The following is a 14,973-nucleotide window of genomic DNA, read 5'->3' as shown; positions in this document are numbered from 1 at the left end:
AAGCGTCCCGTCGTCTCTTGCTGATGGAGACTTCCTCAACAATGTCATCAAATGATGGGGATGTGATGAATGTGTTCTGAATTGCAAGTACACAAATGGCATTCAGTCTTTTCTTGCCCATTGTTGTTCACAGATGATTCTTCACCTGTTTCGGAACTACAAAGGATCTTCCCCTTTCTCCTGAATGCAGGGATGCACATGTACATTGTCAGACAAATGTCAATGTTGGGGAACGAATAAGACAGGCTGAGATCCCTCGTCTTTTTTAGCATCTTCTTTCGCAGATGTTAGGCTGTCCTTGTTATGAATAACTGACTTGAAATGGCAGAATTCATCTGTGAGGCCCCTTTCAAATTCCCATGGATAAATGTGCATCAACTCACCAGAAGCATTTATTATCTCTGTGTGGCTAAAAGAGCTAACTTTGCATATGAATCCAAATTTTCTGTCCAGTGCTTCGTTAGGTCTGATTGTTTGATGATGATCGTTACGTCTGATGATCACAGATTGTGGAGTGAGTTTGCATGATGATTAATGCCTCTCGTCCCCATCGTCTCACCTCCGTCACCGGCTCTCCAAACATTCTCTTCTTTGTTTTTGTCTCCCTGGAATCGACCCTGTCGCTGTCTATCTCCGTTAGACGTTTAGCTTCAACCTAAAAAGTGTTAAAGTTCCCTCAGATCCCAGAAACAGTATTAATGAGTGATTTAAACAGTGTGCTAATCATGCCCAGTTCTACCTGAATGTTTTGAAGTTCTTTGCTTGTTGTGTTAATTCTTTGAAGGATTGAATCCCACAATACAACCACGACAGCCGTCTCGAAGTTGTCCATGGTTCTGCTTAACTGGCAAGCCTCAAGTTGTGCCATCTTAGGAGTTTCTCGTCATGAGAAAAATCCCTTACAGTTATTGTGTGCACACCTGAACTCATGTCCACCGACAAGGCCTTCTTCCGCAGTTTAATGCATTACTGCTCTCAACTCTGGGCTGACTCCCCTGCTTCAGATCTTGGTCAACTTGATGCCTTGGAAACCAAGGCCTTTCAAAATCATGGGAATTTCCCATGATGAAGCTGAGTTCTTGGACCCATCACTACGCCACAGCAGACAAATCGATTGTCTGTCCATCTTCTACCACATCCTTCCTGGTCATGCATCCTCTGCTGTTTCCATGCTTTGTCCATCACAGGTTTTATGCAGAATACACACTGTCCACCATCAACCACCTTCTGGTGAAACGCTCAAAATTCAGAACCACTGCTCACGTCCACTCATTGGTTCCTCCTTTTTCCACCTGTGGAACCAACTTCCACATTCTTTTCAATATCATTCTACCCTCCAGGTCGTCAAGACAGCTGGTCACCACAATCTCGATCAGATTGTCCCCAATCCAAACCATGATATTTTCTATCCTCGCTAACCCCCCCCCTCGCTCCTCAACCTCATCTGACCCAAAGCCAGTCCATATTTCCAGTTTTCCACCTGAGAGTTTCCTTCTGTATCCATCTTGTCCACCCTGTGAATCCTGTCCTGCCCTCCATTCCTCCCCACTCCCATTGTTTCACCAAGTTTACCTCTGTCTTTGCTTTCAACTCTGCTGTTGGTGTTTCTCCCCTCTCTGTACACTTTGTTTTTAGATCCTCGTAGAGGATCTCTAAGTCTTACTCACGTTGTTGTTCTTCTTGTGGACTGTTTTGTTTCACAGCCTACAGTTTTCATCGAAACTTCCTGAAACTTGGCATATATATATATATATATATATATATATATATATATATATATATATATATATATATATATATGTAAAAATACCCTGCGCAGACATAAACCATCTCCGATTTTGGAAATTCTTCCGAGAAAAAAAAGTTGACGTCATATCGCCGCTAATGGAAATCGCCTATACCATTACCTCCGAAACTAGGCAAGCTGTTTAAATTTTGTTTGCGGGAATCAAGCCGGGCATGAGCACAGATAATTAATTTATCGCAAACCTGATACATCACAATGACGTCATATTCGTTTTTATGACGTCATCATTAAGAGGACGAGGATCTTAGCTCATTCGAGCTTGTTTTACTGCACACTCTGGGCCGTAGAACAGAACAAATCAGGATGCAACGCAACAAAGGAAACAGGAGGAGAAAGGGGAAACACCAACAGCAGGGTGGAGGGAAAAAGTATGCGGATATGGACGAAAAATGGATGCATGTAATGACGAAGGGTAGAGGAGAACACAAAGGGTGGACAATATGGATACATAAGAAAAATTTTGTGGGGGGTGGGGTGGTTTTAACGGGTGTAGAAAAGCTCATGATTTTAGATGGTGATGATTTGAGATGGTGGTGAAAAGCTGACTTGAAGATCTCGAGGGAAGAATGAGATTGAAGAGAGGATAGAAGTTGGGTCCATAGGTGGAAAAAAAGGAGGAATAAATGATTGGCAGTGAGCAGTGGTTCTAGATTTAGACAGTTTCACAAGGAGGGGGTTGCTGGTGGACTGTGTGTGTCCTGCAGATAGCGGGAGGGGGACAAAGCATGGACAGAGCAGAGGGTGCAAGATTAGAAATGATGTGGAAGAGGACAGAAAGGCCACCAACCTGTGGGCAATTGGTGAAGCGATCGACCCATCGACTCAGCTTCATCGTGAGAAATTCCAATGACCTTGGAAGCTTTTCTTTCCACGGCATCAAACTGAGCAAGATGTAAGACAGGGGAGCCAACCCAAAGGCGAGAGCAGTACTTCATTGAGCTGCAAATGAATGCCTTGGAGGTGGATCGGTGCTTGCGTATGGCAAGGAAACACTTTGCACGATGGAGGATACCCAGTCGGTGCCTGGCTTTGGAGGCCAATTTTGAAACCACTGTTCCTTTTGTCCTATTGTGTCCTGATCCGTTCAGTGTACTCGTACTCATTTTCAACGAGCCTCGACAATGCTTAATTTAATGCCAACAATGCTAACAGCTTAATTTAATTTTGTTTCATTACTTTGTCCTGACAATTATGCTCACTCACTGACAGCATACCACCCTTTTGGCCACAGCTTCATCGTTGGCCTTGTTGGACCGATGTACCTTTGATGACGTCACCATCTGTGGCATGGTGCAGATCGCAGCCGATGATGCTGACTGGCATTGGGTCTCTGGAACCACTGAAGATATTTTCACCAGTGAAATAGATGGTGAGTTTAGACCTGTTATCATCCTCAGTTTCTTTTACTCCTTTAACGGCCACCAATATCCCACCTTTCTTGTGGGGTCGGCCAAGGATAGCTTGGACCAAGTCTAAACGAACCGGTTGGCCAAGCCTGACATTCGTCTAGTTAAGGCAGGAATTTGGAATTTGGCCAGGGTGCCGGTGATAGCTCGCCTATTCTTCACGAAGGATACCATGGGATATTTTATATCCAAAAACGAATGCTGGCAGACGGGATACCCGTTTAACATCTATCCGAGGAATGTCACACACATTGATGTGTCACCATGCCTGTGAATCACTCCAGGATGGCAGTGTATAGCTGAGTCGGGATTTTCATCAAAGTTTGACACTTTAGAGGCGAGAGTGGGTATCTCTCGGGCTCGGCCATCCTGTCAGCCTTATCCTCCTCAGCTGAAATCTTTTTGAAATGATCAATTTTACATGTGGTGTTGTATATCCAGTTTTCTATGAGTTAACAACAGCTTTAATGAATTGGTTAATTATAAACGAGGGCTTGAGAAATTGTGCTTGTTTTGTAATCTTGTTCAATCGCAATTATCTTTTAAAAAATGCTATATTGTACACAATTTAACCAAATCTCAATGTAACAAAGCCTGATTTAAAAATTGGTTGCAGAACAGCACAATGTCAGACGATAGATGATCAACAGTTTTCACGGTTTTGAATCTCCAAGGTATGACCTTTCTTTCCTCCACAGATGGGGGTCCATTCTTGTTGTTCAACAGCACTGCAGCGAGTCCCGGTGACCTGGCAGTAATTGAGACCCGTGTGCTGCGGCCCCAAAAGGACCAACAATGCCTGCAGATATATTACCAGCACAGAGGCAGTCCTGATGACAAGCTCCAGATTGCTGTTAGTCATCCTTCAAATTCCTCACAGTTTAAAGTGGTCTCCAACATACCAGCCACCAATATTAATCAGTGGAAACTCACGCAAGTACCGCTGTCTGAGAGCAGTCCTTTCCGGCTGGCTTTGCATGCAGTGGCTGGAGTCTCGGCAGAGGCAGGGGGTTGGGCAGTGGATGACCTCACATTGATGGAAGTATCCTGCTTCGCACATATTTGGCACATCCCGAACTTTACCTCCATTCTTGACAAAACTCCAGCAGGATCAGCAATCTACAGCCAACGCTTTAACAGCACTGAGGGGTACTCTTTCCAGCTAAGTATGTACCCCAATGGAATGTACCAAAACAGTGAAAGCATTGGTTTGTTTGTTCATTTGACAAGTGGAGATCAAGATGAAGACCTGCAGTGGCCTTGTCCCTGGAAACAGGTACGTAACTTTGGGATGCTGCAACTAGAGTGTTGATACTGGAGTTAAAAAAAAAAAATTGGTGGGGGGGGGGCGGGTGGTGGGGTGGCGGGAAGGATCAATGTATTTCTTGATCTTCATTGTGATGCAGTGTCAATTCAGATTTTCGTTTCTTCTCAGATCACGATGTCTGTGATGGACCAACACAGTGATGTACGACTCCGTATGTCCAGTACTCACAGTATCACCACAGACCCAGATTTAACAACATCTTTTAATGGTTTGTTTATGCTTCCTCTTCACATCCACATTCTACACACTCCCATTTATCTCATTATGGCTATATCTACGTTCATAATATTGTTGCGGGCCGGGTTCGGGTGAGAAGTCGACTCGGTGAGGAAAGCTATCTCGGCTCTCACCAGACTCCCCGGAATTGTAGGCCGTCGTACACGGATAATTCCGTGATGCGGCAGGTCGCTTAACCGACTGTGGACGCCAATAACTCAACCGTGTGACCTGGGGTCCTCCCGTCTATGGGTTAATCGGGTTACCTAATTAATCACGTGGTTTAATTACCAGGGAACACGCCCTCGGTACGCCTTGTCCTAACCGGATCACTCTACCGGATCGGATCACTTTACCAGTTTGGATGCAGCCGAGTGACACTGCCAAGGACGTACTGGCTAAAAGGAACGGATCGTTGAGAATAAAGTCCCGGCTCGGCTAGGATTCGGACCATGCTGGATCAATGAAAGAAACCACAAAAACTAGCTGGGAACATTGCTAATGATGATTTATTTACAGGCAATTTACAAAAGGGGACACAGAGCAGAATTAACGCAAAAATTATAACAATAATAATGATAACAATAACGATCTTCTGCAGTCTTACTTAAGCAGACAGGCGCCAGGACACACACAGGACACATACACGCACACACACACAGACACAGAAAACCCGATGAAGAGAAAGTATTGAAACAAGAAGCGAGAGGAGTTTATACTACGATCTCGGTTCCTTTGTACTTGATTGCATGAATGCGCCACCAATACATTTCGGGGGGTGGGGGGGGAATGCTCCGTGGTGTGGTACCCGAAAGCTGGCACGTCATCGCTGGATTCAGCAGCGCATGTGGCGACCGTGGGCGCGAAGGAGGGGCTTGAGTGGAGAAGGGGCGGAGTCCAGAGTGCGTGGATGGAGTGGGAGGCGGGAACAGGTAGGCAGGTGGGGTCAACGTCGTGTGGGCAGAGACGAGGAGGTGGAGTCCAGACAGCAGGAGGTGGGTCGTGGTGATGTCGGGCAGAGAGCGAGAGAAAGAGAAGCGGAGGGACCGCTCTGATCTTTGTAGGACTCACAGCTCAGGGCGGGGGGCCACCCCGAAGCGAAGCGTCATCACCTGAATCGGGCGCTCCGATTGGCCCTGACCCCTCACGCGGCCCAATAAATTTGGTCGGAAACCGCAACACTCCGTTTCTGGAAAGGTCATCTCAGACAGCGAAAATATTTTGCTCTGACCCCATGACATGACACGAATCGCCCACACCGAACTTGGCGCATGAATCATCCGGCAAAAACCCCCGGGCCGTGCCCTGACGACCGGCCGAGGATCCCGCATGCCCACTCGGGCGTCTGACCAGCGCTGATCAATGTGCTTGCTCCACGTTCGCCAATGTGGCCCGCACTGTACAACATTCCCCTGCTCGGTCGCAGCTTCGCTGGCCATGGCGACGAGAAGACTTCACCATCCGTGGGGAATCTGCTGCTGCCCGCGAGGGCCGAAGGTACCTTGTTATGGAGAAATCCATGAAAGTTTCGCGCAGGAAGCGCGGAGATCGCCATGACCCACGTGGTCAGTGCTCCCGTTTTCCCGATTCTACTAGCGTGTGCGCGAGGCGAACACCGATATGTGTCAGATATTGAGGAAATACGATACAAAGTCGCGAATGGTGCATTCGTAACCTGCTTTGTATGATAACAAAGTCGCGAGTTGCGTACGTATCTGCCTTCAAGCACATTCCATACAGTGTGCGGGGTTCAGCCATTACGCACGTGGCCAGCGCTCACGTCCGCATGACTCTGCTCGCGTGTGCGCGGGGCGAAAGCCAATATGTATCAGATATTTGGTTGAAAAGGAACGCGCCGCTTTTACTTCACACCCTCGCATCCCACCGAACGTGGCGTAGAGTCTCCTTTATCGGCCTCCGTATGCGTTTCGTGCATCGTGGGCATCGTGCTGGCTGTGTTTCCTGTGTTGTGAAAAACACCATTCATGCAGCCTCCTAAGAGGTATTCATTCGTATGCCTTTTTAATGCAACTGGCAATCTTCCCCAGATCAGGGGAAGCTCGAGTCGATAATCCAGAACTGCCAAGGGCACTGTATGACTCGCCGCACACGTTGTGTTGAGGGCTCGCTTGGGAACGGGGGCTCTGCACTGTTAATGCTCGCGCGTCATCGTTTCCTCGCAGCGGCACCGCACGCACTGGCCTCCGAGAGGACCCATCTCACAGCGAAGGACGCATGTAGCTCAGATTTACCTCAGGAATAATCAGAAAAGAAGAGTAGGGATGAAATGAAGAAAATAAATTGATGTAAGCAAACCAAGCGATGAGATCATCACAACGCACGCCCCTGTTGTCCCGCTAGACAAAATGGAAGGACTATCGACACGTATAATAATGGAATAACTGTCTTGGGACCACTATCTGTTGGATGCATGCGGTTCCGAGAACCGCAACAATATTTTTCCCACTGTACACATCTATATATTAATACTGAAGGACCAATTTTGTGCTCCTCCTAGCGGTCGCGTCACGTTTTTCTCGGTACCGTGACCTGGACTGAAAGAAACTTCGTACCTGTAAGAGTGCATCGCAACAGTCAAACTTCAACTCTGAAGCAGAATAAACACTTTTCGTTTTACATTCGTTTACATGGCGACGTGTGACGTCACCGCTGAGAGGCGTAAGGACGTCATGGCATCATCGGTCATTCACTGACGTCATTACGTCTGTCGTTGACAGACCGCCACCGCTGAGAGGTGTAATTCCACTCCTCGAAAATAGCGTCTGCAATGTAAAACCCTCTTCTGCACATGATGACTACCTCAGAATGTGAATTTGACACAAAAAAATGTCACAAGAAACATTGTATCTTCCATCACGATATTAATACTGAAGGACCAATTTTGTGCTCCTCCTCGCGGTCGCGTCACGTTTTTCTCGGTACTGTGACCTGAGAAGTTTTGACACGGTGTTTGTAAGTCAAAGTAGACACGTGCACAAATCAGGGGACTTCTTCACAAGGAGTAGTGTACACCAAAAATGTCGTGTACAAGGACGTTTTGTAGGCCTCAAGAGGTAAGGCCATGGAGTACATCGACTGGGATCCGGCTCTTACAAGAGCCGCCACTGGTTGTCATATTGGGCTCATGGAACGGAATCCGTCTGTGACGGGGTTTCGGCTAGTCTTAAATAATAGCCTGGTATTGGCTTAGTGGTTAGGGGGGCTGGCTCGGCATCCTAGGGTCCTGTGTTTGAGCCCCATTTCCACTGAATTAACACCAGGGGGTTGACTCAGCCTGTCATCCTTCCGAAGTTGGCGAAATGAGCACCAGTGTACTTGTCCCGGTGTATGCCCCGGTTAGAATAGGTGTACCATATCCCTGTGTGTCAGGACCAGGGTTGGCGTCAGGAAGGGCATCCGTCCATAAAACATTGCCTCAAGAAGGGAAGCATGATTGCATGGAGCCTGCAAAAAAGCTAACCCCTGCTCAGCAGGGGAAAATGGCTGTTTGTTTGGTTGTTTTTTTTTGTACACATCTTAAATGCACTCATCCACTGGTAAGTATCATCCTAAATTTTAATTTTGTGCATTTCTTCCTGCAGGTTCTATTGTTTTCCGGTGGGATCGGCCAGACAGAGTTGGTCACCAAGTGTATAATAATGGAAGCACCTACTACCGTGGACCAGGTTATGGGTACAGGACATTCCTCCCTCATGTTCATCTTCACAAGCGACAATACATCAGGCGCAGAGATATTGTCCTCCTGATAAATTTTGAGGGTGAGTCAAATGTCTTGAAAGATTTTAATCACAAAACCTAATTAATGAGAACGGTGCTCGGTAAGAACGCATTGTCTCACCTTGCACGCTCATTCTGATCAATAATACCATCGTTAACGAAACATGCTGCAATTACTGCCCATGTATCCGTATCATCCATGTCACATACATCATTCTATTATGTCACATACATTGCCATTGTATGTAGCGTTATTGATTACTGATTGATTATTAGCATATTTAACAACCATTTTTATGCACATTGAGGCTAAATTGTGTCAATGAAGGTGAATGTGAAAAAAAATTACGAATTCTAATCCCAATGGTGTGTGTGTGTGTGTGTGTGTGTGTGTGTGTGTGTGTGTGTGTGTGTGTGTGTGTGTGTGTGTGTGTGTGTGTGTGTGTGTGTGTGTGTGTGTGTGTGCGCGTGTGTGTGTATGAAGTTTTGGATTGATCGATTAAGCGGTATGGAGAAGACACTTTTTTAAAACGTTTTTATTTTCATTCCAATGTGGGTGCCAGACCACGTGACCAATGACATCATAAATGTAATTCCTCACTCTCATCAGGTCTTTGATCAGATATCTGAAGTTTCAAATTTTTCAGATACTTTAGGATTTCGATTCAACCAATTAATGGCTGGAATACCACTTCACCAATGATCTCATTGTTATTACCCTATAAACCCAATGGGGAGATGATGACATGCATCAACTTTCAATTTTTTTCTTTCAGTGGTTTTGGGGAATATATCCAAGTTTTTCTTTTAATTCAATAATGGCTGCCATTCCATGTGACCTTTGATGTCAGAGTTATCAATGAAATATTCTCCATGGGAGTCTCTCTTTTGTTTAATGTTTTGCATCGATCAGACAAGCAGTTGCAGATAAAATCATTTTTAAAGCGAAAATTTATCGACGTCGACACACAAACAGACAGACAGACATATACGGGCGTTACAATCGTCTCACAAACCTTTCAGGGCGAGACTAACTGGAAAGAGCAATCAGAGATCGTAGACCCTCGACAGTACTTTTGTGGAATATTTTGCGTGGTGGTGTGTTTGTGTTTGTGTGGTGGTGTTTGTGTTTGTGTGGTGTGTAGACAATGAATTGATGATGTAAGGTTATGTTCATACAGAGGAGAAACAGACCCTTTAGGTTTTATTGTATCGACTACTGCATTACTCCCATAAAAGCACGACTAAGCTGGGTATCTTTTCTGCTGGGATTTGCTAGTTCACATTAAAAACACCTCAATGTCTTTCATGATAAATAGGTGGGTATTACGAGCATCCTGAACAAATTATAAATCCATGTTCTGACAAACACTGAGCGAGGCAAATGCAAAGTATCCAGTGTGAAGAGAGACAGACAGAGATGGAGAGAGACAGACAGAGACAGACAGACAGAGATGGAGAGAGACAGACAGAGAGAGTGGAGGTGGAAAGGTTGGGGAAGAGATATGGAGATTGAGACAGAAAGATGTGAAGAATTTGTTAAGCTTTTTGAGTGCCTGAAATTTATTCTTTTTGTAGACTGAGTCAAGGCTCATGGAAGAGCAAATACACGATAGGGATCAGGACTTAACAGGAGAAGAGGAACAGGAGAGAGGGTGGGGGCACCAACAGCTTCATTGAAGGACAAGACAGCGGTAGACTTGGACAATTAATGGGTGTGTGGATAAATGGGGCACAGGAAAGGATGTGGGGGTGGACAAGATAGATACAAAGGACACTCTCAAGAGTGGAAACTGGGCTGGGGTTCACGAAGATAGAAAATATCAAGGTTTTGGATTGGGGATGAACTGAGATTGTGGTAAACAGCTGTCTTGATGACCAAGAGGGGAGGATGAGATTGAAGAGAATGTGGAAGTTGGTTTCACAGGCAGGAAAAAAACGACAACAAAGAGTGAGCAGTGATCTTGGATTTAGATAGTTTCACCATCAGGGGTTGATGCTGGATTGTGCACGCCTTACAAAACCTGGGGAGGGGCGACAAAGCCTGTAAAGAGCAGAGACTCTGCTTTTGCACGGGAGATTACAATAATCTTGAAGGCCTTGGTTTCCATGGCATTAATCTGCGAAAGATGTGAGGCAGGGGAGCCGGGCCCAGGGGGGAGAACAGTCCTCCATCAAGCTGTGGATGAAGGCTTTGTAGTTGGACAGGAGTTCAGGTGTGACAAGAAAGGACTTTGCATGATGGAGGATGCCCAGTTGCTGACTGGCTTTGCAGGCCAACTTTAAAATGTGGTTTCCCCAAGAGAGATAGTGGCTGGAAGTGAGACCCAGGACTTTGCATGACTGGACATCCTCAAGAGTATTGTTAAGAAAGTGGACAGTGGGGTTTGCCAAATGGTCTTTTCGGAGAGAGAAAGAGTGAGATTGTAAGATTTGTCAGGATTGAAAGACACATTCCAAGTTTTTGACCAGTTTGTGATGTTTTTTCAAGGTCTGAAGAGAGGGAAGAGGCTGTGGCCTGCCTGTTTGAAGGATGAGGGATGTCCACGACACAGGGTGGAATTATCAGCAAATAGATAAAGAGGATTTTCCAGAGTCAAGAGAGATTATTGATGAAGATTAGTAACAGGACTGGGGCCTACAACACTGCCTTCGAGCACTCCAGCTTTGAGAGACAGAGGGGAAGAAAGGATGCGGTTGGGAGCCACACATTGGCTACGAGACAAGAGGAAGTCAGGGAGCCATGTGTGGAGTTGGCCTTGGACATCAGAGGCAGAGAGTTTGGAGAGCAAGTTGGGATAACAGGCTTTATCGGAAGCACGAGATATGTCAAGAGAGATAGCCCTGATTTCATGTCTGACCTCCAACGATTGTTGGCTGAGTCGAAGCAGCATGTGCAAGGCAGAGTGACCTGGTCTGAATCCAAATTGGTGATCTGATATGAGGTAGTTGGAGAAAAGGAAGGATTTCATATCACCTCACCACACCAGTTCTCTGGCAATTGAGCTATCGCAGCAACACTCAGTGAATGCTCAATTCTCCCACATATTGCCACTCTCCTCCCACCACTGTTGCGGGACACATCCATGCCCTCTCCATATATATATATATATATATATATATATATATATATATATATATATATATATATATATATATATTTGTACTCATGAAATCTTTTTTTTTTTGCCAAATATAGATATTTCGATTTTGGAAATTATCAGAAATTGGTATTTTTGGACTATTACCTCATTCTTACAGTGGCCTACAAAAGTATTCAGCCCCTCCAAAGTTTTCACAATTTGATGCCACCTGAGTTTATTTCATGATGACATCAAATCAAACTTAATATAGAGAGACTTCACAAACTAGTCCAAAGTGATATACTGTAATGCTAAAAAAAAAATGCAGATAAAATGTGAATATGTTAGATTAACAGAGAAAATCAGGTGATTCTCAGTTATATAAGTATTCAACCCCTTTAATTAACACCAAATCACTTCAGAAGCAAATTATTTGTTTGAAAGGTTGCAAAATAAGTGTAAAAGGTTTCACCTGTATGTAATCAGTGTTTTAACTTAATTAAGCTCCCACACTTATCCAAGAAGTTTTTAAGATGTGACTCACTTGGTCAACCAACAAGGAAAACATTAAGACAAAGGATCTTTCCAAGAAGCCAGACATAAAGTGGTGGAGAAGCACCATTCAGGAGAGGGTTTCAAGAAGATTTCAAAGTCATTCATTATCCCTTTTAGTGTGGTGAAATCCATCATTAAGAAGTGGAAGATGTATCCAGACCACACAGCCTACACGCACATGAGGTTGCCCATCCAAACGCAGCAGCCAAGCAAGCAGGAAACTGGATCGTGATATCACTGTAAATCCAACAATGACTTTGAAAGATCTGCAAGGCTCTATCCCCGAGATGGGGGTCAGTGTTCATCAATCAACAATATCCCATTCCCCTCACAAAGCTGGCCTCTGGACAGGTGGGAAGAAAACCCATTACTGAAAAGATCCATTTAATATCTCCCAGGGAGCTTGCAAAAAGCATCTTCATGATACTGCAGGCACATGGAGAAAAGTTTTGTGTTCAGACAGAGACAGAAATTGAACTTTATGGTCTAAATTTAAAGCGTTTCGTCTGGAGCAAGCCAAACACTGCACATCACCCAGTCAACACCATCCCTACTGTGAAGTATGGTGGTGTCAACATCATGTTATGCGGATGCTTTTAATCAGCAGGGACTGGCAAGCTTGTCAGGATAGAAGGAACAATGGACAGTGCAAAGTGCAGCAGAATCCTTAATGAAAACCTGCTTCAGTCAGCCATGAATCTGAAACTGAGAAGGAGATTCACATTTCAGTAGGACAATGATCCCAAGCACAAAGATGGACACACTTTCTTTCACTTGACTTTTTTTAAAACTTTCATAATACTGAGCACCCAGGTACATTACACTCTGGCTCTTTGGTGGGAAGAATTATTCCAGAGTTATTTAATCGCAAAATAAGCTCAACAGTGAGTTTATTCACTTGACAAAAGAAGATAATAAAAGTTCTTGAGTGGCCCAGTTAAAGTCCTGATTTGAACTCAATTGCACATTTATGGCGAGACTTGAAGATTGCAGTCCATCGACAATCCCCATCAAACTTGGCAGAATTGGAGCAAGTTTCACGTGAAGAATGGGCAAAGATTTCACCATCTCACTGTGTAAAGCTGGTGGAGACCTACCCAACAAGACTCATAGCAGTCATTGCTTAAAACGGTGTTTCCACCAAGTACTGACCTAAAGGGCGGAATACTTTTACAACCAGTTAAATTTGATTGATGCATGTTTTTTATAGGTATTCCATTAGGTATATAGGTATTCCATATAGGTATATATACATGTAACCTCCTTAATTGAGAACAGTGTTTCGTTTGATCTCTTCAGTTATTCATAAAAAAATTCATTTGTTTCTTTGTATGTTTCTTTGTATGTTTCTTTGTAATTCATCTGAATGTGGAATTATTGGTTGGGGGTGTATACTTTTGCAAGCCACTGTACAATCATTCTGAACACCCGTATCTCAGATTAGTAAACTTGTGTGCTGTACTTTCTCCCAAAAGACGACAAATTTTGTCCATCTTTTGTCCGTTTCTATTGTTGTGTCAGGTAATTGCACTATGCACACCTGCTTCCTCTCTAATCCTGTGTCAGTATTGGTGTGTCTTCTTGCCCCAAAAATACCATTTATTTGTGTTAACACAGATTACTTCATCAGTTTATATTTAAACAGTGTTCATCAACTCGCGCAGCATTCCTTGAAGATACTTTTCTCCATCAAATGAGGTAAAAAATAATGGTCAGATATAGATCTTTTAAATAATTGACATGAAATCCTTTGATACAAAACTATTATTAAAGGATATCACATTAGAATAGCTTTGCTTGGAAAAGGTGTAAATTTATGAACAAAATTATTATGTTTTAACAATGAATGAACAATGAGGTAGAGTCTGTGATTGTTGTGAGAGGGAGAGTAAAAACTGTTGATTTTAATAATTTTGGTTAATAATTTCTGCTTATTTGGAATGAAAATGTAATAATTTGACCACGTGATAAACCAGTAAAATCTTAATATCAGAAAAATGTGTGGATATGGCGTGATACCAATTCCTTTGTGAATTCTTCCTTTACAGCAACTGCACGTCTTCGTCCACTGTAGCAAATGTGGGCATTCGCCATCAGGACACCATCTTGTATGCATGGATAACCATCTGGTCCATTGCGCTCATCTCTGGTTGGATTTAACCATCCAGGCACTTCCAGTTACATCATCACTTGTCTCGATTCACTTGATGAAGAAAAACTAAAACACTCTATTCCCCACATTTTGCTATAATTATGCAGTTGTTTATTTTACTTTAAGTTCTCCCCACCTCATTGTTATTTATGGATTGTATTGGGAGTGGTGGAGGGTGGTTGTGAAAGAAAGAGGAGATTCAATTATTAAATTTAATATTGTTGCTCTCTTTCAGAATACAGAGGTCACATACTCACCTTTGAAATAGTGTTGCGAATCTGGAAGCCATGAGCACACAACAGCCAGAGTCCTTATAGATCAGTTATATCGTAAGTACGTGTTTCTTGTTAGGGTCCCGTCCCTAGTCTAATGGGAATTAAATGTTCGTGCACTGCGGAGTTATTTTGATAGTCAGGGTTTTCTTTTACATTTTTACATCACTTGCAATTACAACAACGCCTTCGCTCCATCCTGACACCATAACGCTTCGCGGTGGGCTGAGTTCAAGACGGACTTGGCGTCTCTCTGGACCAATCAGAGAGATGCAAGCGAGTTTACCGTCTCTTGGCCAATGAGAGCCCACGCAGGACAATGTTACTCCTCTTCCTGTTTGAGTGGCGGTCCGCCGTGAGGCCCGCCACGCCCCCGGTCCAATCAGCGGACTTGGCGCCCCTTTTGGCCAATCACAG

General features: G+C 44.2%; 1 protein-coding gene across 1 annotated transcript; it reads left to right on the top strand.

Moving 5' to 3' along the window:
- Positions 1–2,529: 2,529 nt before the first annotated feature.
- On the top strand, positions 2,530–14,415 carry LOC147007049 (meprin A subunit beta-like). The gene is made up of 5 exons (XM_085867601.1): positions 2,530–3,176; positions 3,912–4,489; positions 4,649–4,748; positions 8,359–8,535; positions 14,181–14,415. The coding sequence occupies exons 1-5, from the start codon at positions 3,095–3,097 to the stop codon at positions 14,204–14,206; spliced, it is 963 nt and encodes a 320-aa protein (XP_085723727.1). The 5' UTR covers positions 2,530–3,094; the 3' UTR covers positions 14,207–14,415.
- The last annotated feature ends 558 nt before the right edge of the window (positions 14,416–14,973 follow it).

The sequence above is a fragment of the Eptatretus burgeri genome, unplaced genomic scaffold (assembly GCF_056783735.1).
Source record: "Eptatretus burgeri isolate ZD-2024b unplaced genomic scaffold, Ebu_testis_v1 Ebu_testis_scaffold_845, whole genome shotgun sequence".
Classification (NCBI taxonomy): Eukaryota; Metazoa; Chordata; class Myxini; order Myxiniformes; family Myxinidae; genus Eptatretus; species Eptatretus burgeri.
Note: the sequence above shows the minus strand (reverse complement) of the source record. Positions and strands in the feature narration are given on the sequence as shown.